The 27,321-nt window shown below is 37.5% G+C and overlaps 1 protein-coding gene across 1 annotated transcript in view; it reads left to right on the top strand.

Moving 5' to 3' along the window:
* HSD17B4 (hydroxysteroid 17-beta dehydrogenase 4) overlaps positions 1 to 23,772 on the top strand; it is a 64,501-nt gene extending 40,729 nt beyond the window's left edge. The window contains exons 18-24 of the mRNA XM_032095889.1: positions 809 to 878; positions 4,807 to 4,913; positions 5,227 to 5,313; positions 7,691 to 7,777; positions 10,315 to 10,453; positions 21,099 to 21,226; positions 23,203 to 23,772. Coding sequence (XP_031951780.1) covers positions 809 to 878; positions 4,807 to 4,913; positions 5,227 to 5,313; positions 7,691 to 7,777; positions 10,315 to 10,453; positions 21,099 to 21,226; positions 23,203 to 23,292 — 708 coding nt within the window. The 3' untranslated portion in view covers positions 23,293 to 23,772. The remainder of the gene's footprint in view (positions 1 to 808; positions 879 to 4,806; positions 4,914 to 5,226; positions 5,314 to 7,690; positions 7,778 to 10,314; positions 10,454 to 21,098; positions 21,227 to 23,202) is intronic.
* The last annotated feature ends 3,549 nt before the right edge of the window (positions 23,773 to 27,321 follow it).

Genomic DNA, 27,321 nt, shown 5'->3' with positions numbered 1-27,321 from the left:
TCTCATAAGATGGACTGCTGGCTGTTCTGCATGTACAGCAAATACTAGATTTGATAATGAAAACGCTAAAGCTACACAGGGACAGAAACCTGAAGTACAGTAGCCATGTTCTTCATAGTTTCTCGGGTTTATTCACATTCACAGTATATAAAAAACACTAAATCTGTATTTCTCTACTTTGTAGTAATGAAAGAGAATATTTAACATGAAGCAGAAGTCTTCTAGAAAGTTTGGGGTGTTACTCTGGGGTTTGTTTGTTTTTGATACTGGAATCAGCTGCCCATGAATCTGCTATAAGAGAGGTGTATCACAATTTAAAAGGAAAAAAAAAATAAGGATATTTCTGATCTCTGTAAGATGAATCTGTTGTTGGAAAAACATGATTGTGTGTGTGTGTGTTATAAAAAAAGGTCATATATATACTTCTGTTTTACATTGTGGATAAACTTTTCAAGGAAAACTCTCTTTAAAATTAGACTTCAAGCTGAAGAACGCGTGAACAAATTCTAGAAAATGCATTGCTTCACTGTTGCCAAATTTTAGTGAAGGTGGATCTGTATTTCAGCCAAGTAGGTTATTTCTTCACCCCATTAAGCACTTGCATTATTTTCCTATGGACTAAGACCACACATTTCCCTAGAGCTTTGACAATTTGCTGTACAGTAGTAATTATTTTCCATTTTACCTGCTTTGTTGTAGAGTATATAATGAGTAAAATAGATTGTGATACATTTCTTAATCTGTCATGAATTTCCAGGTGACTCCTGCTTGTTCTGACTCCTACTTGTTCTGACTCCTTCTCCTGCAGGCTGCCTTATATCGTCTGAGTGGGGATTGGAATCCTTTACATCTGGATCCAAGTTTTGCTGCTCTTGGAGGTGAGCTGAGGGAAATACCATTGTGTTCATATTTGGATGAAGGATAATGTAAATGTATTTTTAATCTATTTTTCACTGTGTACATATTTAACAACCTGGAAAAAGCAGTGCTTGTTTTATAGCTGTTCTCAGAGTCACCATTAAATATCTTCAAAGTTCTGCGTGACACTTCAGTTTGAAGCATTGCTTCTTGTAGCTAGAAATGGGGAATGGTGCTTGGACTTCACTTACAATGGAAAAATACTTTCTACCTATTTTCCTTTAGATCTTGTTTATTGTCACTATCCTATTTTTACAATGTCTGTTTCACAAGCAGAAATAATTGACTATCAAAGCTTCTGAAGGAATCCCATAAATTCTATGATGTATAGTTCTTTCCATCGAAATAATTTTGAGATTATGTGGTCTCAGTGGAGCTCTTTGTTCTTCAGTGTAATCTTCTCAATCCCAGTAAATCCAGGAGGGCAGGAGAGAGGGAGCTTGTTAGCACTTCTTTCCTATAAAATTGCTTAACTGCACCTCTTGCTAGTGCATTAGCTTGTTCATTTGCATAATTCAACATGCCAAAGCACCAGATCAGAGGCTGCACTAATTCTTGAAGAGATCTAATTACTGAAAAAGGGTGTTTTCATAACATCCTGTTGTGAAGTTATTTTTTCGGACTTCTTTTCAGGCCTTGCAAGTAGTAGAGTGTGATTATTCCACACAGACAGCAATTTGATTTACTTAAGAATGGTATCATCATAAACATTACATGAAACTACTAATCTGTAATAATTAGTCAGCAGTTTTCTGGTGAATTTCTTTTTAATATGCAAGTATCACTGGATGGTGTTGTTACCAAGATAAATAGAGCAGAGCTATGCTTCCTTGTTCGGATCATGCTTAACATTTCTGGCAAATTATCTCCTTTCATAAATGCATACTAATTGTTTTGTATAAATCTACGTAAATTTGTGTTCCTAAGTAATGATTGTCAAATATTAGAGTCCATGAAGAGATTTCCCTGGTTTGTTAAACCATTCTGTTTGTTAATGATGTTGGTTTGTTAATGATGGTGATGGAGGTGAAAAATACATGTTTATAATTGAAAACCCAGTGGTTTGAGTAATAATGATAATAATACTTTAAAAAACTTACAAAAGAAGAGGAGTAGAAATCTTCTACCTGCTCACACAAAGAGCACTGGCACTTAGGGAGAATGAAATTAACTCTGTAGATGAGGTGTCCCTTTGTCTCAACATAAAACTGGTGCACTGGATTTTGGAACTATGACAGTACCCTACCTATACTAAATGCAAGTACAATCAAAGAAGATGTGACTGTAGAGGTATTCCATGACTTTTTTTTTTTTTCTAGGTATGCGAATGCTTTTTTTCTTTGGGCATATTCACACACCTTCTTGTCATGTAACAATCTCTGTGAACATTCTCTTTTACTGGCTCTCACCAGTGTGCACTGGAAGCAAGCATTCAGCATAATGCATTCAGGTCATTCCAGGAATATTGTTAAGACTTCCCATGGGTAATGTTTCAGAAGACATATATGACATGAAAACACCTGTTTATATTCCTGTGCCTTAATTCCTGTATCTTGTATTTCCAGATACTCGAAGTGAAAGCAACATTTATTTTGGTTTTGTTTTAGTCTAGATACAAAATAACTTGAATAACTTACGGAATTTTTCTTTGAGTATGCATTAGTTTTATAAAGAAAATACTGGGAAAATAGAACTGGATATATTTGGCTGTTTCTGAATTCTGAATAGAGTGGTTGGCTTCAGATTCTTGCATGGTGTATTGAACTGAGTTATTAAAGAGCTAGATGTCACTACAACATTCTGAATGAGAGATACTGAAAACTGATTATGTAACAAGAGTGCAGTAATCAGTTTTAAAATTGACTGCATGGTAGCTTTGTGCTTTCAGAACAGTGCCCATTGTACACAAAGAAGAGTGCTGTTAAAAGTGTGCATACTCAAATATTTTATGGGAAAGAAATGACAGAATGATCAGGCTAGAATACTTATAGTGAGGAAACAGACTCATATTCCGTTAAACCTGTCCTTCTGTCATGTCTTCTAACCTAATGTGTCAGAATTTCTCTTTCTCACCTGTAATCCTGCTACCCTTGTCTTTCCTTTGGTCTCAGAATTCCCATCTTTTCCAGAATTGAGTCTTCCATGGCTTAACTTCAGCTTGCAACTAATAACCACACAGCCACTTGCTCATTCTCCTTCCCTCCCCTTTTTTCCCTTCACTTCTCTTTCCTCCCCCACCCCCACTCCCAGTGGGATGGAGAGTTGGAGAGGAAAAAAGGTAAAAGTTTTGGGTTGAGATAAGAACACTTTAATAACTGAAACAAAGGAAGATATTATAATACTAATGTTGCTGCTACTACTTCAAATAATAATAGAAATGACAGACAAAAAGTGAGGAATAAAACCCAAGAGAAACAAGTGCACAACACAATTCCTCACCACCTGCTGACCTACGCCCAACCCATCCCCGAGCCATGATCAGTGGCTCCTGGACAGCTTCCCCCAGTTTATATCCTGGACATGAGGTTCTATGATAGAGAATGTCCTTTTGGCCAGTTCAGGTCAGCAGTCCCAGTTATGGTCTCTCACAGCTTCTTGTGTATCTGCTTGGTGGCAGATCATAGGACACTGAAGAGTGTTTTGCCTATGTTAGGCACTATTTAGCAACAGCTAAAACATCATTGTATTATCAACATTACTGTCACACTAAATTCAAAGCACAGCACTGTATAGGCTACTAGAGAAGAAAATTCATTATCCCAGCCAAAGCTAGGATGGACTCCTTGTGGCTTTTTTATCTCTGTCTTGATGGTGGTTTCTTTTCTTCTTCATCTTCCATTTCTCTGCAGGCTAGACTTTCTCCTGTCTCCTCTTTTTATTTTGTTTGTTTGGTTTTGCTTTTTTTTTTTCCTCCCAGCTGTTGTCCCTTGGGAGAACATTTTGTGCTGTGTGGGTGCTATGAGAAGTTGTTTGGAGCTCAAGAAAAACAGACTCTGGCACACAAGAGTAGCAGATGAGTTCTGGGCAAAGCAACTAGTTTCAGTGCCAAACCTGGACAGATCTGTCTGGATTCCATGGTCTGTTTCAAGTGTGATCAATTACTGTTTACCTGCCTTGTCAGGTCAGAACAACCTGTTAAAGGACTAAGAATATACAAGCAGCATCTTTGTAACTTAACTTTTGTACTTTAGCAAATCTGAGGCCAGTTGTCAAAGGTTTATTTTGTCAGATTTTGGCAGTACTGGAAAAAGATGCAACACAAATATAGAGCTTATCCTCTGCCAAGGTTGAGCTCCTGCTTCAAAGCATAGGAGTGTGAGGAAACTTGACAAAAATATTAATATAAGAGAAACAGAAAAACACTGCAAATTTTCCTTCTTTTTAAAATTTCTAAATAAAGATAAATTAATCCTGAAGTGGGCATTATATTAGAAGACTTCAACCAACCATGAATAGGAATTCAAAACAGAAAGTATCAAATAATCTTCGTATTGCCACTTTTTAATGATTACAATACCTCTTACCCTTGATATACATGCTTTCATGTAACTGCTTGTCTAGTGTGCCTATGCCCGTGTACTAAAACAGACAATCTCCTTATTTTTCCTTTTTTCACTTCTACAGACAGGGACTAATTCTACTTGTGAGTCTCACAGAGCAAAGGCAGTGCTAAGAGTGCAAGTTGTCAGCAAGCACTTTCCGTTGTCCAAAAGTAGAGGAAACAATAAATAGTGACAGACACTTTTTCAGTGAGATAAATTAGGTTAAAAAGAAAAAGGATTAAGAACACTAATGTAGAAAAATACTATGAATAAAGTACAGCTATTAATAGAAGCTGCATTCAAAGTCCTAATATTAAAAACACTAAAATGTTATTATTTTAAATAGGGTTTAAGAAGCCTATACTTCATGGACTATGCACCTTTGGGTTTGCTGCAAGGAACGTTTTGAAGCAGTTTGCAGATAATGATGTGAACAGATTCAAGGCAATCAAGGTCTGTTTGTTCATTCTTTGCAGTTAATTTTCTTGATTTTTTTCTGGTTTTAGTCCCAAAAGAAATCTTCAGTGTGGGGGAAGTCTTACACATATCTTAACTGCCAGAATTGCTTTTACTTATGGCTGCATGCATTTTAATGCCTCTGTCCTGTATGCTTACTTAAATATTTAGGCTTTCTATGTTGATAGTTGACTTAATTTTTCTCTTTACTTTTTATCATTTCATTAGGGCCTTTGTGTTTAAGCTTACATATGACACACAAATCTTTTCGCAACCCCACCTTTTTTTTTTCTTTTTTTTTTGTTTTTAGGTTCGCTTTGCAAAACCAGTCTATCCGGGGCAAACTTTGCAAACAGAAATGTGGAAGGAAGGAAATAGAATCCATTTTCAGACCAAGGTCAGAACAATCTCTTCATTGTGGGCTCCAGAGAAAGATGTATTGGTTAAAAAACTGGGGATATGAGGGTGAGCAAGGAAAGATGAGTCATTAAGCACACCATTGGCAAAGACTTTGTAAAGAGATGAAGTAAATAGAATGAAATAGTCTTACTTACTTTATGGTGTCACTGAGATTCTAATAGAAGTACCATTATAGTCATAGGACTTAATACCCTCATATTAAATGAGGAATCTTTCCATTCTGTTGCATTTTTTGTGTTTGTCCACTGGGGAAGAGAAAAAAGCAGTCATCCTCAAGTCATCATAGTGTGTACTTGTTTTCTGGAGTTAACTCATAACTTTTTGTATACATCTTTTTGTTTTGTTTTACATTTATTTATCTTAATCGATTCCTGACAGTTTATGCAGGTAAATGTGCTACAGATTTAGCTTAGATTGAGTTAAACTTAAGCTGCAGCTACACAGAACAACTTCCTGAAAATGGAAATTTCATAGCAGTTGGACATAGTAACTACAATAAAACAGAGTTTACACTCTTACAAAATATGGGTTTGCATTATTCTATTTTCTTTGTTCTTGCTATTAGCATTTTATGTGGGTATCCTGTAATCTTCACCTCCATGTCATAGGCTACTTAGTGGGAGCTAAGGGCAAAACTCCAGGTAAAGGGCAAAAACTAAATGTTCATCGCTTCTGCAGCATTGTATGACATTGTCACTTTCTTAACCTATGGTTTGATACTGGTATTTATCAGTATTTGCTTTGGCCTGTGCAGTGCAATTTATATTGCTTTGCTGGCCAAAGTTTTGCAGCCTCATCTCTGAAAAATTGTAGCCAGCTGTTGATTAGTGAGTAGGGCAGCAAGTACAGTTGCACCTGCAGGGAGGATTGGGCAGGCAAACTCAAACAAGGAGAGTCATCATAGGAGCAGAGGATTGCTGTTTCCACAGGAATACAGCTTTCTGGGATATAAATTGACTGAAGGAGGCAGATTATGTTTGCAGACCTGATGAGCAGCTACAGAATTCCAGAATGGTAACAGTGCAGACAGAGACTACTGTGTACGAACTCTCCATCTCTAATTACTAGCAGTAAATAGTTTGGTGTCTCATGTGAGCTTTGGAGATTACTGTAGCTATATTTAAAAGGTACTAACACCCAGTCCTGACAGAATTTCTAGAACTGATATATTAACTTTTCCATATACCATGTTAATTAATAGAGTTCATAATAAGCTTCCAAGCCCTTGTAAACAGAGTGAGTTGTTCTGTTGTGTTTAAAGGCTGAATTTGTAGTAATGCTTGGTTTAGTAATTGCTAATATGTAGAGTTTGGTGAATTTTGCTAAGGTTTTTTCTTCTTCCACAACTTAGGAGTAACTGATTTTGGATAGAAGTTACAAGGTTTAACAGGATTGTAGAAAACCATCTTAAACAGTTATGAGTTGTGCAGAATTTTGTTTCTTATTGCATGCTGAATTTTTCTGAATTAAAGCCATTGTGTTGAAATAAACTCTGGTTAAATCAAACTAAAGTGGACATACAACTTTGATAGGGTGGTTTGAATCCGTTTTCACCATTGTCTGAAGTGCAGTGGCAGCAGGTGACAAGCTGTTAAGCATGGTTTGAGTGATTGTTAATGTAGTGCCATAAACTGGGCTATGATACTTGATATTCCTCCAGCTTGGCTATTTACCATACACCTCTATATGCATAGTCAGTGCATCAATTTGCCATCTTCTGTTAGCTGCCGTAAGTCAGTATGGTTTGTCACATCCCTCAAAGAGACAATGCCAAATTGAAATCCAGTTTCTTCTCTGAATTAACTATTTCAAAAAATTAATCCAGGAGGGAATTCAGGTATTTTCCATCATTCTTTTTGTAATCTTTCTTGTTTTACAATGCTTAAAAAGCTGTTTCTACTGGAAGTTGCAGTATAAGGCATGTGGAGATAGTGAAATTGTCTAAATGGACTCTTGACAACTGAATATCTACCTCAAGGAAAAACATTTTAGAACAATGTCTTTTTAAGAACTATTTATGAAGAAATATTGTCAGCAACTTATAAACACTGGAGGTAAATAAGGTTTTTCAACTGTTTTGTGAACAGAGCATCAGCAATATATATATTGGTACAATTTCTCCAGAGGCAAATAATTACTTTGCTTGAAGAGCTGTTTGAAAAACATGGTATAACAACTTGCCTCAAGACTACACCACATTTATGAGGTGTTTTTTTTCACTCTGTAACTTTTATGTTTTCTCTTTTCATCTCTGATTTTAAAATACCAGGAATAATACTCCTTAGATGCCCTTCTGTTGTGACTTTTTGCAAATACATCACCTCTTTAATGCATTTTTTTCCCCTCCACTACAGGTCAAGGAGACTGGAGAAGTTGCCATTGCAGGGGGCTATGTGGATATAGTACCAGCATTGGCTAAGCCTGCTCAAGAGCCTCTGATGGTAGGTGGAAGCAATAGAAGTCTTAACTTGCAGAGAAGCATAGTTAGGCTTTATTTTTGCGAAAAACACAGGAAAAATATTTATGTCTCTTACCAGTCTTATTTATTTGCAGTATTCAGAGGAGTTATGAGTTCAGAGATGTTAACACGCATGCCGTTTAAGATACAGATGTAAATTGATCTGTTTGAGAGGAAAATTTCAGTTGTTCTGATGGCTGATGTAGTACGATGTACTTGATGCTAACTGAACTCTCAGGATAAGCATTTTGCTGTATGTTACAAAACAAAGTGGGGCATGTACCAGGGAGGGCCCCATGTTTTGAGCACTTGCATAACTTAAAATTGAAATTATTTCGTATAATTTGGATCTGTATTTGTAGAACAATGATTCTGTTTTTATTTTGTAGATGTTGAAGATCAAACTCTGTGTGGGATGTAAAAGTGTGTGACCTTTCTCAATTTTTTCAGAGACACGGGGAGAGTGGCAGGGAAGCATTAGCATAAGTGAAAATGAGATAATGTACTCACAGAAGTTTTGTCATTGAATCATTTTGAAATAAGACTCTGAGAGCTGTTTGTACATGTGGTTAGGTCTAGCACAAATACGCAGTTTATACTGTGTATATTTTAAGAAATGCCCTGCATGCACGTATGCCTTAAGCCTTGGGTACCAGACTTCCCACAAAAGAATTGTACATGCAATTGTGAGGATGACCGGGGTTCCTAATGTGGTCTAAAAGTCGCTTAAGGCAGTGCATAATGTGTTGCCTTAATAAACTGTTACGTTTTTTCCCCACTGATTCTTGCCTGCAAACAATGAAACTTTAATCCTTTGAAGTTTATGAAAGACTGAGATAGTGACATTCATATAAAGATTGTGATCACAGAATGACGAATAGTGGATGATACCTGGGCTGCATCCAAAGCAGTGTGGCCAGCAGGGCAAGGGAGGGATTCTGCCCCTCTGCTCTGGTGAGACCCCACCTGCAGTGCTGCGTCCATTTCTGGGGTCTCCTACACAGGAAGGGCATTGGCCTGTTGGAGTGAGTCCAGAGGAGGGACATCAAGAAAATTAGGGAAGTTAAGCATCTCTCTCATGAGAAAAAGCTAAGAAAATTGGGTTTGTTCAGCCAGGAAAAGAGAAAGCTTCAGGGTGACCTAATTGTGGCCTTTTACTACCTGAAGGGAGACAAAGATGAACTTTTTACAAGAGCATGTAGTGACAGGATAAGGGGGAATGGTATCAAACTAAAGGAGAATAGGTTTAGATTAGATCTGAAGAACAAATTCGTTACTGTTAGTTTGGTGAGGCACTGGAACAGGTTTCCCAGCTGTGGCTGCCTCATCCCTGGAAATGTTGAAGACTAGGCTGGGTGGGGCTTGGAGCAACTTCATGGAGGGAAAAGTGTCCCTGCCCCCTAACAGGGGGGTTAGAACTAGTTTATCTTTAGGATTCCTTCAAATTCAGGCCATCCTATGATTCTCTGATTTTTCCAGGAACTTGTTTCTTTTTGCTGCTTGTGTTTAATCTTCTGCTGTTTGGAATTGTTGAATGAAGTTCAAACTTTTAGAACTTTTCTGATCTACTTAGATTTTCTTGTTTTTTTAAACTTGGGCATAACAGGTGTTTTTATTTAAGCTTATTTTGAGAAATTAAGGTGCTTTGACAGAAATTTGCTGACAGGGTCAGACACCCACCAGGGAAACCGGCCTGACTGAGTGAAGATTGGCAAATTTAAATGCCATTGGGAACCCTATTACATAATGAAAAATGTTAGGTTTAACCAAAGAGGTGACAAGATAGCATCCTGAGGAGTTTTTTGTTCTGCTGTACAGGTAGGTACAGTGAACAATTAAAGCTCTGAGACCTTCTTTGCTCCAGTTCCAGTTAGACGAAAAATGTCACTGAAGTAGCTTCCTAAAGTGTAGCCTTTTATCCAGTATAAATATTTGTTAAAAGAAAGACAGTGAAAGGCTTGCAAAATAATGTGTTTGAAAAAGTTGAAAATGTAAGTGTAGCTAATCCCACTCTCAAATTTTGTCTGCACTGGAGTTTTGACTGTGTTCATAGTGCAGTATGTTTTGAACATTTTCCATGTCAAGTTAAAGTAATGTACTGGTAAAAACATTTTTTTGTTCTGAAAACTAACATGACATTCACCGTGGAGAAAGTGGCAGTGGTTATCCTCCAAAGGAAAAAAAGGGCAATTTAGAAACTCTTAGGGCGTTAATTAAAAAACATGTCTTAAATTGTAATGATAAATGATAAAAACTGCAAAAGCAAGATTTGAAATAATTTTAAATGAAAATTTGAAATGAAGAATATTCTGCTTGAATGTATTTTTTAGTGCTGATGGTCGCTAGAGGTAATTATTTTGTGGTAGAGAGGTAATTGCTTTTAATAATTCTGCTCAATTGCTTTTAATAATTCTGCTATAGATCCTTTACAGCACACAATTTTTGAACTAAGAGACATATTCAGTACCTTTTAACAAAGTTTCAATTTTAAATTCTTCATCCTCTTTTTTTTTTTTTAAGACTGAAGGGCTGCAGAGTAACCTTGTGTTCGAAGAAATTGGTCGTCGTGTAAAAGAGATGGGAAATGAATTGGTAAAGAAAGTAAATGCCATATTCCAGTGGGACATCACTAAAGATGGAAAAACAGCAATGCAGTGGAGTAAGTTGTAGCATTTATATAACTCCCTGATGCATTTTTATGAAGTGGGATTAATTCTATTCATTCTAATTAAACTAATAGCTTGGAACTAAGCATAGTGTAGTAGATAAATATACACTGGGACCTACAGGTCTGAATGCATTCTGGGTGCACAAATGACAAGGAGGTCAGATAAAATTTGCAGTTACTAACCTTTCTAGGAACATACTTCTGTAACTTGCCTATTTAGATGTAGGCAGAGGCAAACCATCCTTTAGAACTTTTGTGCATTTCTATTTACATTTTACACATTGGATTTCCACTGCACTTAGGAAAGCATGCAAAATTAGCCTAGTAGGAGTATTACAGTAATTAGTCTGCTGGTGATGTACATGCTAACTGATCTAAAACAAATAAGTAATTATTTCTACTGAATTGTTCTTGTCACTTCAGTGAAAATGTAGCCCGATTTGTTTCCATTTAAATTTTCTGAGATCAAGGTTTAATGGAGGCATAATAATGATTTCCCATTGTTTAAGCATGGGACTAGTTGATGACAAGAAACAAAAGCCTGTAATAGCAATGGGTCAGAGCAGAACTGTTTCCTGATTAAGTGAATAATAGAATTGTGTGAAGTGGTCTGATGGGGGCACAACTACGTTCTCAAAAACCTTTTCTTCTTAAATTCTGCTTTGCTCTCTTTATAAGGATATGTATTTTTGAAAACAACCCCCAAATCTAATTTTATTGATTGGACAGATTTTATTATCTTTGGAAATTTTTTTTGGTTTTTAGTTGACATGTCTACTGGTCTATTGGCGGAGTGTAAAGTTTTTCCAAGGGAAAAAGCTTAGTCAGGTTGTAACTTCCAGACCTTTTTGTGGAGAAGTGAAAGTCTTTGGGTCAAGTCTGGTGCTTAGACTTCTTCTTTTAGATTGGTCTCAGTGGTTGGATGTAGACAAAAGAGTTTTGGGGACGATGCAGGTGAAGTGAGCTGCCTTTTGGCGGGCTGAAGGAGGAGACTCACAGTAGGTCAGATCAGGTCTGCATTATGTTTTTTTCTGTACACTGATTTTTTTAAAACTATTGTTACATTTTTACAGTAGTCTGTTCTCAAAAAATTGTATAAGAAACTGCTTGTCCTCTTACAGAGCAATTTAGAAGCCTATAATCTCACTTTATCTTTTCCTGATGTTAACCAGCAGAGATTCTGAGTAGCAAGACTACTGTTAAGTTTCAGGAAAAATATTATACATAGGTTGACCAGGATAGTTATGTTCTGTTTGCATTGCTTTTTAAGCAGTTTTTGAGGGTTAAGGAGTGATTTCCATTTGGATAGAAGTTAATAAATATTCTGAATATACCTGTGTAGATTATGCCACCTGACTGCCGATACATCAAAATGAGACAAGGGAAATATTCAATAATCCAACTCAGAAATCCTGTCTTAAAATTCATTACTGCTCTTAATCATTTCTACTCTCTGCAGTTTTCCATTTTTGCATGAACTAATGTAAATTATGGACATGGTTTGAACTTGGATAGAAGGCTTATGAAGTTTTACTTGTGTTTTTGCTTACATTTTTAGATGATAATTAGAAGTGCATAGGTTAAACTCGTGAATATTTAAAGTGGAAGACTTGGGGTTGTTGGGCAATCACTCTATACTCTACATCAATCTCGTCTATTGTTTCATGCATAACTAAATTTGATATAAGTCATGGTCATGTTTATAATAACCACCAGAAAACTATTTCAAGTTGATTGATCATTGACTTTAACTTTGGAACTGCTTTATAGATCGCCTAAATTCAGTACTATGTATGTCCAGAGAATAGAGGGACAAGTCACTGGAGGAGAAATTGGTTGAGGGGTGTTCCAAGACACGATTAAAATTTCTCACTCCAGAAGTTCTGAAACTGCAAGTTGCTGAATGCAGAACGAGCATACTTAGAGATTTAGGCCTAAGCAGTGCCCTTACCTGCCTCATGAGACCAAGTTTTATTAGAGTGGAAACAGGTGAATGTTTTTGCTATTGTATTCAGATCAAGAGAGTGCTCCTGCTTTGAATAAATCAATATTCAGTCTTTTGTTCTCTCCTGTTTCTCCTAATGAAGCAGTAGGAGGAAGGTACTGCCTTCTTCCTACTCATATGTCCCTAGCTAAAAGGGATTAAATAGACATAACTTCTGTTTGTCCCTTTACTTCTGTTCCAGTGAAAATTTTCTGTACTATAATATTAATTTGGAAAAACCTTAAAGCTCCCTGTGGGATGGTGGGTGGAGGAGCTAATCTAATATTTTAAACATTTCCTGTTGCTGACCGCTGTTGAGAGCTGAAATGAAACATTTACAGAGTCTTGGAAAAGGTACTGTGAATATTTTTACAGTGTGGTCAGTTCCTTCAAGCTTATGAATTACTGCAACATCTGTGGTGTAGTAAATATGTAAGACTGAATGTAAATATCTAGGTGACCCAGCAGGGTGTCTGCAGAAAATGTTGTTTACTTTTCCCTTCAGGAGTATTGGTATGCTACTACGTCCCTTGTATATCACTCTTTTTGAAAGAACTTCCTGTGTCATCCTATTTCTGTATTTGTTTGTGTTTTCTGAATATTTTTGTGTGTCTTTGAAAGTACTTATAGGATGAAGAAAACAGGAGTTGGTTAGTACTAAAATAGTTAAAGCCCTACCAATAATCTAAACTTTCATATTGTCAATATGAAAATAGTTAGGAAAACTCACTAGCAGAATGTCAGGAGCTATGACAACTGTAGTGTCAGCCTTCACTGTCCTTATATGGATCAAGAGCCGTCTACTGTTGATGTCTATTCAACTCGTATGGTACATTTTTAATGGCAAAGTATATATGTATCTGCATGATGGAATTTTTATTTTGGGAATATTTGAAAACACTTTCCTGCCATTGAAAACCATATACCCAAACAAACACAAAGCAAAATACCTCCCAAGAGGTGAGTACTTCAGATTTATAAGCAGTTGCCAACTTAATTCTTTTTGTTTGTTTGCATATCTTATGTTATTATTCAGTATTCAAGAGCATGATCTTGTACTGTCTCTTCTACCAGATGCTGGTATAATTTATTTTCCATGGTTAATGTGGAAGAAGATGGTAGTTTATGAGTTTACATTCAAAGGAAGACAGCTTTCTTGCAGTTAGGATATTGTCAATAATCCAAAAGATTTCTGAATTTATGTGATCTTTAGAAGATCTCTATCTGGTCATCAGCAAGACTTTTGTAATGCAGATGAGTGCTGACAGTTCAGAATATGTAACATTGGCAGTGTCATTTGCTGACTTGAATGCTTGACTTTTTCAGTTGTTAGTGTAATGTAAGCTTCTGTGCATAATTAGAAATTTTATTGACAAATTAATTTTTTACTTTAGAAACTTAAAATGGTAGTAAGATGTTACCTTTGCTATAGCTTGAATTTATTTCTATGTCCTTATTTTGACTGGTTTTCAAACATGCTTCAGAATTTAATGTTACTCAGCTCTGTTAAGTAGAATTGCACTCTTTACCATGTATTTAAATTTGGCCTGGTAGTTATTAGTTGATCTTCTGTGTACAAGCATTTTAAATCATTTTTGTAAATATTATGCTGCTAGATTAGATCAATTCTGAACTATCTTTCTGTCTTTTCTAAGTAAAAGTGCCATTTTGGAGCGTTGATCCCATAATGTAAATAGCAACAAGAAAGCAAAAAGGAAAATATGACGTTAAAATTAATTTAGAATTTGGTTCACGTAGCTAAATATTACATACTTTTTCAGTGTATGGTCAAAATTCTTGACAACTTATCACTGAAACAACTAATATGTGAAGAGGAATATTATTGTGGCTGAGTTTTTTGTTTTGTTTTAAGCCATGACTTGATGTTAATTAATTCATTATCTATCTTCTTTTCAAGCCTCTCTTTTTAAGGGCCTCCCAGGCCTTTACAAGCAGTGTTTCTGATTCTTTTGGGCTACTTGCTAGGCTTCTTTCTCTTATTACATTGGATATATAGTTCTGTCTTGTGTTTTAATTTTTTGACTTGTCACCTTTGCACAGCTTTTGTGCTGTTGTGATAACTGTGGCAGTTGACAGTGCTGGAAACAATCCGGGCTCTGCAAGCCCATTGCTGTCTTACTCAATGATTGTAACTCCAGCATCTTCTGCTAATGTCCTTTAGCCTCTTAGAGATCTGGGAAGAAAGCAGAAGAGAGAAGGCAGCAGCCACAGCTTGAGTGCTGTGTCCAGTTCTGGGCCCCTCAGTTCAGGAACGGCACTGAGGAGCTGGAGCATGTCCGGAGAAGGGCCTGGAGTACAAGTCCAATGAGGAGTAGCTGAGGGAGCTGGGGCTGTTTAGCCTGGAGGAAAGGAGGCTCAGGGTGCACCATATCACTCTCTACAATTGCCTGCAAAGAGGTTATAGGCAAGTGAGAGTCTCTTCTGCCAGGTAGGAAATGACGGGACCAGCAAAAATGGCCCCCAACCATGTGATGTTCATGTTGGACATCAGGAAGAATTTCTTGATGGAAAGAATAGGCTGCCCAGGGAGGTGCTGGGGTCAGTATCCATGAGGTGCTCAAGAAATAACTTGAGTGTGGCACTCAGTGCTATGGTCTAGTTGTTAAGGTATTGATCTGTCAAAACTTGGACTTGGTGATCTCAGAGATCTTTTCCAACCTTCATGATTCTCCGATTCTGTGAAATTTGTTCTCATGTATGCTGTCATTCTGCAGGAATGACTTTTAAGGAACTATAAGGAACCAAAAATTCTCTTTTTTTACTGTATTTACATTTATTTCTAGTGTTTTAACTGCAGTTGTTAAGAGACCTTCTGATCTCTACTTTCTGCAGTAAACCAGGATTTTTATAAGTTTAAGTGAAGGGAAATTTGTGAGTTGAATTTGGCTTTTGTTGTTACAGAGACACTTCTTGATGGAGGCACTAGTATTATAACACTAGCCTGTTTAGGCAGCAGTGGACTTTCCTTTTACGGAGTGCTCTGTGGATGGTGTGAAGGCATGGGGAGGTGTAGAACATTTGACGTGCACTCAGGATATGAAATTCTGGACAGCTCATCTGCTGTTTAAACAACGTTGAACTGTAGCCCCTGACAACTGGCCTTAATTAGTGGTATTTCTGTATAAAAGCAAGCTGTTCTAAATCAAGAGGATGCTGAAAATCCTTTTAAGATGACAAAGCAAGTATCAAAACCTAAGTAGTAAGTGTAGGGGTACTGAAGCTACCTTCTGTCACTTTTTAACAAAAACCTTAATTGACACTCACCCCAGCTTTCTCCAGTTTGCTTCACTACCTAAAGCATGCTTTGCTCTCTCCTGCATATTTATTACTGTACAACAATTGCCTTTGTTTTCAGGGGTTATAAAATATTAATCTTTTTTTTTTTTTAGAGTTAAGGTACTTCATTTCAACTTCTCTTTTCATAGAGAAAAGTTAATGCTGTTGAGATCTGTTAGCTGATAGCTAATGGTGCTCTAGAACAGTACTCAGATGAGTTTGCCCATCTGTTGCTTTTCTTTGTGTTTCTGAAGTTAGTGCTGAAGGCAGGAGATGTTTCTGTTCCTTTCTAGTTCTCAGAAGAATAAAACTTTGTTATGAGAACTGGAAAGAAATCGTTACATGTAGTCGGTTGTGGATAGCTGACAAATTAAGGTGAAATTGCTCAATAATTTAGGATGCAATATGACTTCAGGCAATGAAGAATGGATGATAGTTGTTTTCTTTTGCTTAGAAGATGAGCCTTATATTGCCCTTGTTTAGCCACTGTAAAGCAGAATAAAACCCAAACCAAACAAAAAAAAGTCTTGACTGTTTTTTCTCCTAGGAAGTGTAAGGCACTCTTCAAAGTCGAAACAAAATCTGTACACCAAATACTAGATTTTTAGGTTTTTGACAACCTGCTATAAAATGTCAGTGTTTTCTGTTTTGTCTAGTGTTTTAATTTCTATATATGTGAATTTTTCATTCTTTTTATTACATCTCTTACAACAGCATCTTGTGGATGATAATAATTCATAGATTCTTAATTATTGTAACACTTATGTATCCAAGCAACAGTTTGAAGGAAAACTAGCATTTCATTCACTTGAACTTCTTGATTCTACTTTTCTGCCAGATGTGTAATACTAGAATTCTACATATTTAAGAAGGCAATTAGTTTTTAAAATGGGCTTTGGCTTTGAGGTTAGTTTGTGTTGCCACACAGTAAGGGGGAGTACCCATACCCATGTTGCAAACATCAGCCGTGTGAATGGCTAGCAGAGCTCTAGCTGTAGCAGCCATGGAGGGTCTGCATGTGCTCAGGAGCAGAGGACACTGGAGGCACTTTTGGGCTGCTCCTCTTTACTGGCAGCACTGGAGCTGCAGTGGCAGTGTGGAGGGCAGACCTGGCAGCTACCCATGTCTGCAGCCACCTGAGCTCTAACGTGGCTGCCCCAGTGCCACATCCTTATTGAGCTGGCTGCCAGCTGCACTGGCAACACGCTAGCTATGGCCACAGAGTGTATCCAGCACGTGTGTGCAGACAACTTGCATAGTCCTGCATCGAGACCATTTCTTGCTACAGCAGGCAGCTGTGTTTTGTATATATATATATATATAGCTTTATCTCATAAAGTTGTATTTTACACGAGGGCACTCTCTCTGGTCATTGGAAAGCTAGGATTTTTCTGCTCTGATGCTTGGAACCTGTTCTGGCATTCAGCTTGTGTCTTTCGTTGCTAGTTTATTTGTCCATGAGCCAGTGCTCTAGTCTCAACTGTCTTGAATATTCTATAGGTCAAGAGGGAAGAAAATGGATTGTGTGTGTTTCTAATCCTTCTGTTTGTTTTCCTGCCCTGAAAAAAAATTGAATGAGCAAGTTTCTGTGGTAATACTTCATTCTTTATAAGGAGGGGAGTTACTTTCCGATGTATTTTGGATCACTCTTTCTCCACAGTGGCACATTTTTTTTTCACCTTTTTTTTTTTTTTATTACTTGCATTAGAGAGGTCAACTCATTTATGATGAAGCCTACAAAAATGAATGGATAAAGTAGCAATAGAAGGTTCTCTGTGTTTTTGTGGAAAAGACAGTTTTGCTGTCACAGAATGCTCTGCTTTTGTGGCTGCTCAGTAATTTTTTTTCATTTTTTTTCTTCCTTATCACAAATTTTAATATTCTTTAAAAAGAATACAGAAGCAGCGGAAATAACATTTTCACCTTTTTGGGAAAGGAATATATGACTATATCGGTCCTATTTTTTTTTTATTTTTTTAAATTTTTTTTTAAATTTGGGATTTCTAGTAAGGATTAACTTGATATGAGGTTAAGGATTTGAGGTGATCAGCTTGACTTCGGTGTCCAGCAAGGTTATGGAGCAGGTCATCTTGATTATGATCACTCAGCACATACGGGACAACCAAGGGGCCAGGATCACAGCCAGCACAGGTTTAGGAAAGGCAGATCCTGCCTGACCAACCTGGTCTCCTTTTATGACCAGGTGACCCACCTGGTGGATGGGTCTACCTCAGCAAAGCCTTTGGCACTGTTTCCCACAGAATTCTCCTGGAAAAGGTGGCGGTCTACATCTTGGAAAGGCATAATCTTTCCTGGGTAAAAATCTGTATGAATAGCTGGGGCCAAAGAGTGGTGGAGCCAGTCACTAGTGGAGTTTCCCAAGGCTCAGTATTGGGGCCAGTCCTGTTTAATATCTTTAATATCATCTTTTTTGATCTGGATGAGGGGATTGACTGTCCCCTCAGTCATTTCACAGATGACACCAGCTTGGGTGCAAATGTTGATTTGCTGGAAGGTAGGAAAGCTCTGCCGAGGGATCTGTATAGGCTGGATCAATGGACCAAGGGCAATTGGATGAGGTTCAGCAAGGTCAAGTTTCAGGTCCTGTCCTTGGGTCACAACAACCCCAGGCAGTGCTACAGACTGGGCAAAGAGTGGCTGAAAAGCTGCCCAGTAGAAAAGGATCTGAGGATTTTGGATGACAACTGGCTGAACATGAGCCAGTGGATGCACAGATGTCCAAGAAGGCCAATGGCATCCTGGCCTGTATCAGCAATAGTGTGACGAGCAGGACCAGGGGCAGTGATTGTCCCCCTGTACTCGGCACTGGTGAGGCCACACCTCAGGTGCTGTGTCCAGTTTTGGGACGCTCACAACAAGAAAGACGTTGAGGTACTGGAGTGAGTCCAGAGAAGGGAAATGGAGCTGGGGAAGGGTCTGGAGCACAGGTCCTGTGAGGGAGCTGGGGGTGTTTAGCCTGGAGAAACAGAGGCTTGGGGGAGACCTTACCACTCTGTACAACTGCCTGAAAGGAGGGCGTAGGCAGGTGGGGGTTGGTTTCTCCTGCTGGTTCCACAGCCAGCGACATGACAAGAAGAAATGGCCTCAAGCTGCACCACAGGAGGTTTGGATTGTACATCAGGAGAAATTACTTCACAGAAAGGGTGGAGTCCCTGGAAGTGTTCAAGGAACAACTTGCTGTGGTCTAGTTGTCAAGGTAGTGATCAGTCAAAGGTTGGACTCAATGATCTTGGAGGTCTTTTCCAACCTTAATGATTCTGTGATTTTGTAAACGTGAAAGGTTTACCTTGATTATGGGTGCCGTGATTATGCAATGTTTGAAGGTCTGGTTGTGCTTTGAGAGGTTACTGTTAATCGTAGATACTGACTGGTAAATTATGGTCTTGGGATTTGGCTAGGAAATGGGGAAGGAGATCAAGGACTGTAATAATGTAAGTGATATATCTTAATGTACAACAATGCAACGACTGTTAATTATGTACTATATTCAAAATAAAATGTGTCATTATAACTTTTCTGAGTCACTACACCTTTTTAATTTTTTTTTGTCATCTAAAATTGACACTGCTGAGACTGATGGATGAGTATTATCAGTAAAGTATGTCAAAATTGCTTTTCAGCCAGTACTTAGTGAAGAAGGAGAAGTTGTGTCTTGGGTATGTCAGGCTTTCAGCATTTGGGTTCCTTCTGGAGCAGTGTAGGAAGGGTAGGGACAGGAAAAAAATCTAGTGCCAGCAGAATGAAGTACAAGAAGGGATTCCTAAGGTCCAGAAGTAATTCAAAACAGTTGATTAAGAACTGTAGGCATCCTAGACATGTCTGTGGTTTGTGAATTAATCTGTTGGGCTTGCTGGCATTGCTGTTTGGCTCAGAGGGAGCAGTTCCTACACTGGCATGGTGTGTAACATTGCCAGCATTTGGGTAGAGCTGTATTTTAAAAGCGCATGGACAGTTAGGCTTGGTTAACTTAGTGTGAGAGCTGGTATCCACTCTCAGAGTTTGGTTTGTGTGTGCAGCTTGCACTTCATGATTCAGTAGATGATTTTCTTGATTTTTGTTTTTCTAATAATAGTCTGTGCCTGCGTAACCTACAGGAGTAATGTGTAAAGGCTCACATATGTTAGACTATATAGCTACTGTTTCGGATCACAAGGATGTTACACAGCCCCTACCCACAAACACAAATGTATAGATAATTCATCTGGTACTCAGTAACCTTTTTAATTTCTTCCCATATTGCCTGAAGTTAGTGATATGCATTAAATCTGTTCCATAAATTATAATTTACCTTAAAATCAACTGGAAAATAATAATCCAGTACGTCACTTCTCACTGAGCAATTTTGTATACTTAAGTCCCCTTCTAGTTCTGCCATAACTGGATAAATATTACTTTCAGAAAATGAAAGACTTAAATAGACTAAAGCTCCTCTCAATCTTTATCGTTTCCCTTACCCTGTCAAAAAGTTATTTGGAAGAAATTTGCACATAAGAGAGTTTATGCAGAAACAAGTCTCAATGGTTAGGTGAGGGCCCTAAAATTCGTCCATGAAGAGCAGCCAACTTGGCAGCCATGATTCTGTGACGAGAGACGCCACGTCCTTGCAGGACTATCCACATGAATAATGTGTGGGATGGATCAAGAGGCAAAAGTGTAAAGGAAAGATGGGAATTCGTAAAATCTGAGAATTACTTGGCACAGCACATCCTGTCAAAATACTCTTCTAAACAAATGACACAATACCTGATAGTGTTAGCTTTGTAATAGATTATTTTGGCAGGTCATTTGGCATGGGAAAAGAACACTCTGAAGCTACAGACACTTGGAGGAATTTTTGTCTTTCCAGAAGAGAAAGACAGATAACTGGCAAGGCTTTAAACACTCCTTGCATGAAGCAGAATAGGCTATATTATATTGCCTGTGGGACAGACCAGGGAAAATGCAGCAGTGTGTCTGAACACAGCTACGTTTGTCTTGTCTGACTGTAGGATGTTTTTGAACTTGAGAGCTTTATTATTAACTTGAACATTTTTGCAATAATTGCACTAATTAATATCTTGTGCATCTTTAGCATCATTCAAAAATAGTTTTTACCATCGCTGCAAGAATTTTAAATGGCAGTCCTTGCTATAAACACCCTCCCCTTTAGTACAGGAATAATTTTTTATTTTCTTTCATTGATGAAGAAGAATTAAACCTAATTTATTTTATAAGTGGCTGATAGCTCAAGATTTATGTTTAGACTGGATGTTTTATGATAATAGGTAAGGAAAGTACTGTTCCTAAGCCTGAAAATTTTATCTTTATTAAACTATCTTTACTTTTATTTCTCAGCAATTGACTTAAAGAATGGCTCTGGAGCAGTGTATCAAGGACCTGCCAGAAGTTCTGCTGACACCACCTTCACTCTCTCGGATGAGGATTTCATGGATGTGGTACAGCAAAAGATCAACCCCCAAAAGGTAAAGCCTGGGTGTCATAGACATACTCTCTTGTATGTAGACATATTGCTTGCCTTAAATCAAGCTGTGGTTCATGACTGTTTGCATTCTGAAATTCTAAACCCTGGGATGTTTTGACAGTGCAGACCAGAGTCAATGAGGTATAAGCACATCAGTACCTTGTACTGAATTTGCCAGAAAGCATGAGGAGACATTTATGCCATCTTTGTCATGTGTAGACAAAGATAACCACAAAGGGCTAAAGCAGGGCCCTGGTAACACCAAGGCTGTGGGTTTGATACCTGTGTGGGCCATTCCCTTTATAGTTGGACAATGATTCTTCTGAGTCCCTTCCAACTCAGACTACTCTGTGATTCTGTAACATAAAGCCTGGCAGCACAAAATTAATAGTTTGTTTGCTTCCTGGTGCTTCACGGTATACGATTTGCAAGCTTAGATTTGTCAGTTTGGTCATTCAAGCTGTTTTGATTCTTGTGTTGCAGGAAGTTGATGTTTGTTGCAATGGTCTGATTTATTGCTAATACTGCAGCAAAGAGAAATGTCAAGACAATGCATGCATGTAGATGGTCAAAATTCCCCCAAACCAGGGTATTTTTCAGGGAAAGAAAGATTTAAGGAAGGTCTAATCTGGGTCTGCACTTTTAGCTTGTTGGAGTAATCAACTGCTTAAAACTACTAATTTTACGAATAAAACAGCCTTGTGCAAAAGTAAATTAAACTGTCACAAATTTAATATGTCAGCTTACAGATTAAAGCTTGAGCAAATGAAAACTTTAATTAAACTCATCATATATCAAACAGTTCTTTTTCTTTGATCCCAAGCAGAAGTTGTTGGAGACTTTGATTGTGAAATTGGAGACTAATGATCATGGCAAATGTTTGTTATGAGTCTTACATATCGCATGAGTAAAATCCTTTGTGACCCTCTGTATACAGCAGGCATAAAGCATAAACAAGATGTTGATGTCTAATCATCAGAATGCTAAAGAACAGTGATTGCAATTCAGGAATATCATCTATGCATAGGTACTACTGTTTCCTTTGAGTTTCTGTGAAGTTTTTGATTTGAAGAAGCTCAAAGAATCCATTAAAATTCTTTTCTGCTGGCTCTTTCTATTCTTTATATGAATGTATTTCAAGGTAATGGAACTACGCAAAAGCACATCTAAAGAACTTTCAAAGAGCTTTCAAACTGCAAAGCCACAGCAAAGCAAAACTAGTTTTAAAAAAATACAAACTAGATTGAAACAGGGTATACAGCTCTTTGAAGTAGGGACAATAAAAATGTAATATACCAGCATTGAAGTGAAAATACTGGTTGATGTATAACTCTGCAAATGCAACAAAGTCTTGCTTATTTCCTATTTGTTGTAATATGCTATGTACAAAACCATTGCATTTCTTCAGCCTATGTGTGTAATGCATTTTGCAAGTTTGTGTTTGTATTTGTTAGGAATTTGAGTGTGTAGCTTACATTTTCATTAGGTCTTTAATTTTCATTATATAGCCTTTTAATTCCATTTTTTCATTTCTTATAATGATACATGGATATCTGCAGCATGAGGGGATGATGCTGGGAGCTTTATCTTTGTGCCCTGCTGAAGTTTTGCCATCAGCTTCTGTGAAGGCATTTGTCTTACGCCTGGAGAAGTCCTCTGTGCTATATGTAGAAAGGAAGCAGAGGCCGCTGAAGTTGCTTTGTATTTATTTTATTTTATTTTATTTCTTTCCCTGAGTGACAGACTTGGCCTTGTCTGCACTATAGATAAAAAAATCTGGTTCTGGATGGTATTAGAAATGAGCAGTTTTTGTTAGTAGCTGATAACCATTAGGCACTGTGCACTGAAGGCTTTCTCCTGATGGCTAAATAACCATTCTTATCTTTGTTGTCTTGTTTCGTTCTAGCAGCTGTTTGGTTTGTGAGTAAACAATTGAATACATGCCTTTTTTTCCCCCCCCTCTTCTGTTCCTTTTAGGCATTCTTTTCTGGTAAACTAAAAGTGAAGGGGAACATCATGCTGAGCCAGAAATTGGAAATGATCCTGAAGTATTATGCCAAACTCTGAACTGCTTGATCGTCTACCCAGCAATGAAGAACTTTAGAAGATAAAAACTCAATTAGTTCAGAACCAATGATTTGCAGGCTAGTTAACATCAATGTACTGATTCATTATACTGCTAATACACAAGCTGATTTAATCGCTGTAGACAGAAGTTATGAAATGAACATAACTGTTACTATTGTCCCTTTTTAGTTTCTCAGCAATGGTAGAGAATCATACTTTTCTCATTGCACATCTTTATCTAAATAAAATGTATGTAGTTCTTACAATGAAGCATATATTTCTATCTTAATTCTGAAGAAAATTAAACCAATAGACTTCTTTAATATCTCTTTCTATGTGTCTGTCAGTCTTCATTCATGTTGCCTTAGGTAGATTTAGCTTCTATGAGTCTGTGTGGTTTCTTATTAAAACTAATGTTTTGTGTCTCAAGCTCTCACAATTCTGTCAAAATGGAAGATGGAAGTAAATTCCATTTATTTACATTTTGTCACTATGTGGTTTTTTTCTGCACTGGAAAAAACTCTTGGAACTTTGGAACTCATATTGATTAGTCATTTTCATATGTTTTTCTTGTAAATTACTTACGAAGTGGTTAACCTTAATTCTTTAGGAGAAACTTCTTCATGTGAGAGGCATTAACACCAAAGGCCATCACTGTAACCAAATTGTTCTTCATGTAGATTCATTCTCATGAGTGCCAGCATGATGGCAGCAGGGAAAGATGGAAGTGAATTCCTCATTTTGAACCTATGGCCAGAACTGAGTTAGCAGCTGTGGCCATATGTTTTCCTGAAGAAAGTATGCTCTTAGTCACTGATTGTCACATGAACACTTGGAAATTTGATTTCATCAGTGTGACCAACATTTTGTGTGCTCAGTTATCTTTTTTTCACCGTCAGACTGTGTTGAAACTTTTTGAAGATGGAAGAATTCAGGCCATCTAAGGCTTTTCTTCTTGGTCAGAGGAGGCCTTATTTTAGAAGATGAAATTTTAAATTTTTTTTTTTTCGGTCCCAACACTGGTAGGTACTTCCATTCCTTGACTTTTTGAGCAGACTGTAGCCATTAAGAAACCCTATGGGGCTGCAGATGAGCTTGACAGTTTGAGAATAAATTGTGCATGTTCTAATAATAAATCATATTCTCAACAAATTTGTTTCTTCACAGCTATACTATCAGCCAATTCTTTGGTTCAGGTGTGAAAACATGAATCTTAATTATGTCAACAAGTATCCCACATAATTCACATCATGAATAGATGGGAAACAGAACAAGTAAGTTTTCTGTCTCAAAGAGGCCATCAAGTAGAAATGATCGAAGAAGTGTCCTCTTACCACTTAGCATTTACTTTTTTCACAGCAGTCATTTTCATATGTAGTAGGACTTAATAATTGCTTGTATTGCCCAGCTTCTGTTTATCAAGCAGGTTTGTGTCAAATAGGTAAAGGTGTCTTCTACTAGTTTCTCTCAAGATATTGTATGAGAAAGAGAGATTTATTCCAGCTTTATAATTTCATGCATGTACCTGGTATACCAAACATGCCATTTTTCTACCTACATCTTTCCTGCCTATAAATCTATATATAATGCCATAAAAATATGCATATTAAGAAAAAGGAACTGTGAGTAACTAACTTTGAGACTAGGAGGGCAATTACCAATACATCTATATAGGAATATGGTATTTATTGTAAGTTACATGGTCTCTATAATTCACAACAGGTGATTTTTTTTTTCAACTCCATAAATAGTTTGAAATTTGGAAGTACTGCTTCACAAGGAGGGAACAGAGTGCTAATAGCCTTTTTTTTCCTTTCCTGTATTTAAGTGAGAAGCAAAAATATTCAGGCGAGGGAAATTGAAATCTGTTGCAATTTAACAGGTTGGAGATTACTAAAGAATGTAGTTTTACTAAACGTGTAGGTATGTGTTGGTTGGGGATGAAAGAATTACCCATTTATAGCTACTCTTGTGATTTCTACCCTGCATAGTTTCAGCTGGACCCAAAATCCACATGCCTCAGTAGTATCCCCAATTCTGGCCTTAATTAAAATCACGGAAGATACACTCCAGAGTTACACTGCTGTTTGGCATCTGTACATCCTTGACTTTACTCTGGCCTCAGCTTTCTCCTGTGCCATGAACTGGTCATAGATGTTAACCTTAAGTGGAACAGAAAGTCCTGCTCTTCCTTTTGCTTCCCATACCCAGGCTACCTGAACACGGCTCTCAGTATTGTGATAGTCTTTTCTAGGAGCATAACTCAGGTGTTTAATTCTTTAATCTGTTTTATGGCCTGAATAGCCACTATTGATTATTTCGGCATCTTGGTTTTATTTCTAGCCTGATGTATTTACCCTAAGAATGTTCTCATTAGCTGATCCTAATTAGTAACTTGATGTGTTTACTGTTGAAGGTAAGGTCAGTCTGCTGTGTTGAACATACATGATGTGGTTTGGAGGTTTTGGCTTTTGTTTTTTTCCTAGTACTTGGAAACTTTCTGTTTATGGTTGCTAGCTTTTGGGAGTAGTATTCTCAAGAACAAGTAGTTAACTCAGTATTTTTACAAGAATCTATGGAAGGGGATGTTAGCCAGTTTGGAAGGTGGTTGGTTGGGCATGAATGATTCTCAGCTGCTTTCATCTAGAACAGTCTTTCTGTTTCGGAGTATTGTCTTTCAAACCTGTCCATATCACTTTTGTCTGGAGTGGTTTTGGAAACCTTTCCTGTCATATAACTGCAACAGTACCAGTGTAGTAGTGGCCGGTCCTAAAGACATGCAACAGCAACACATCATGTTGTTTCAGGGTAGCTGCTTCTTTGAATATTCTTTCTTTGCCAGTAATGAGTGCCTTGGGTTGCAAAGCCACACTTGTTTACCAAACAGCTCAGATCAGTGTTCTTCAGTGATATTGCAAAATCTAGTAGAAAATAAGGAGGCTTTTGCAAGCATTTCAGCAGTAAGATTCTTAGCAGTGCATATACTATTTAATGTAGAGTAGAAGATTGTCTGTCCTTTATTGCCATGTGTGCCGTACAGAGTTTTGATTAGTAGTGTGAAAAAGGTGATGTCTGGACATGAATGTAAAGTCTGGGCATCAGATTTCATGACAATGAGATAATGAGATAAGAATTCAGTTGTTCATCTTTCTGGAACAACTGAGTTACTGCTAAACATGGCACAGTATCATTTTATTTTTCTTTTTCCTTCTCCTTACATTCATTACAGTCTTCCTGCTGGGTTGCAATCCTCCAAAAAGTAAATTGTGGCTCTACTGGCATATGTCCTCCTCAGTCATTTATGGGTTTTCTAATTAAAGAAGGAGAGCAGTAATAATGGATGGGGTAAGTTTATGCTTTCTAGTCAGTGGAATTGTTCTTAATTAGTTTATTTCACAGGAGTTCAATACACCTTCCAGCTACCATCAATAATTACAGTTAACAGCTCTTTAAAAGTTGACAAGTGCATTCATAATCAGAGAATATTAAAATGAGTAAAAGTGGGGAGGAGCAGAGGCATGAGAAGTGGTGAACTTGAGCAACTACAGACTGAGGAACTTGGATGCTTTCTCCTCTAAGGCTTATTCCCATCTCCCTTTGAGGAGCTCACTCCTAAGGGTTATTTGTATTCTAGTTCACTGGGCAGCATTCCCTGTAGAAGGTTCTTCGTCACTCAGGAGTTAGTTCATTAAATTAAAAAGCTTTATGAAAAATGGAACAATCCAGTGGTATAATAAAAAAAGTATTATATGTTGGATAAACAGGCATTTTTAAATTGTTTCGTATACTTAAAAAAAAAAAAAAAAAGACTCTCTAATATAATGCAATATACCCCAGCAGAGGTTAATGTCACTGAAATTATGTCTTCTATTTCTTTCCACAACCCTTGGGGGCAGAGCAGCATTCAGAAGGTGATGACTTTGTTTTTACATAACACTGCCTCCTAGCATGAAAAAAGATCTGTGTAGAGAAAGGCTAAGTCTCACTACAGCGTTTCCTTTCTGAGCATAATCTTTGAAAGGGTAAAGG

This window comes from Corvus moneduloides, chromosome Z (assembly GCF_009650955.1).
Source record: "Corvus moneduloides isolate bCorMon1 chromosome Z, bCorMon1.pri, whole genome shotgun sequence".
Classification (NCBI taxonomy): Eukaryota; Metazoa; Chordata; class Aves; order Passeriformes; family Corvidae; genus Corvus; species Corvus moneduloides.
Note: the sequence above shows the minus strand (reverse complement) of the source record. Positions and strands in the feature narration are given on the sequence as shown.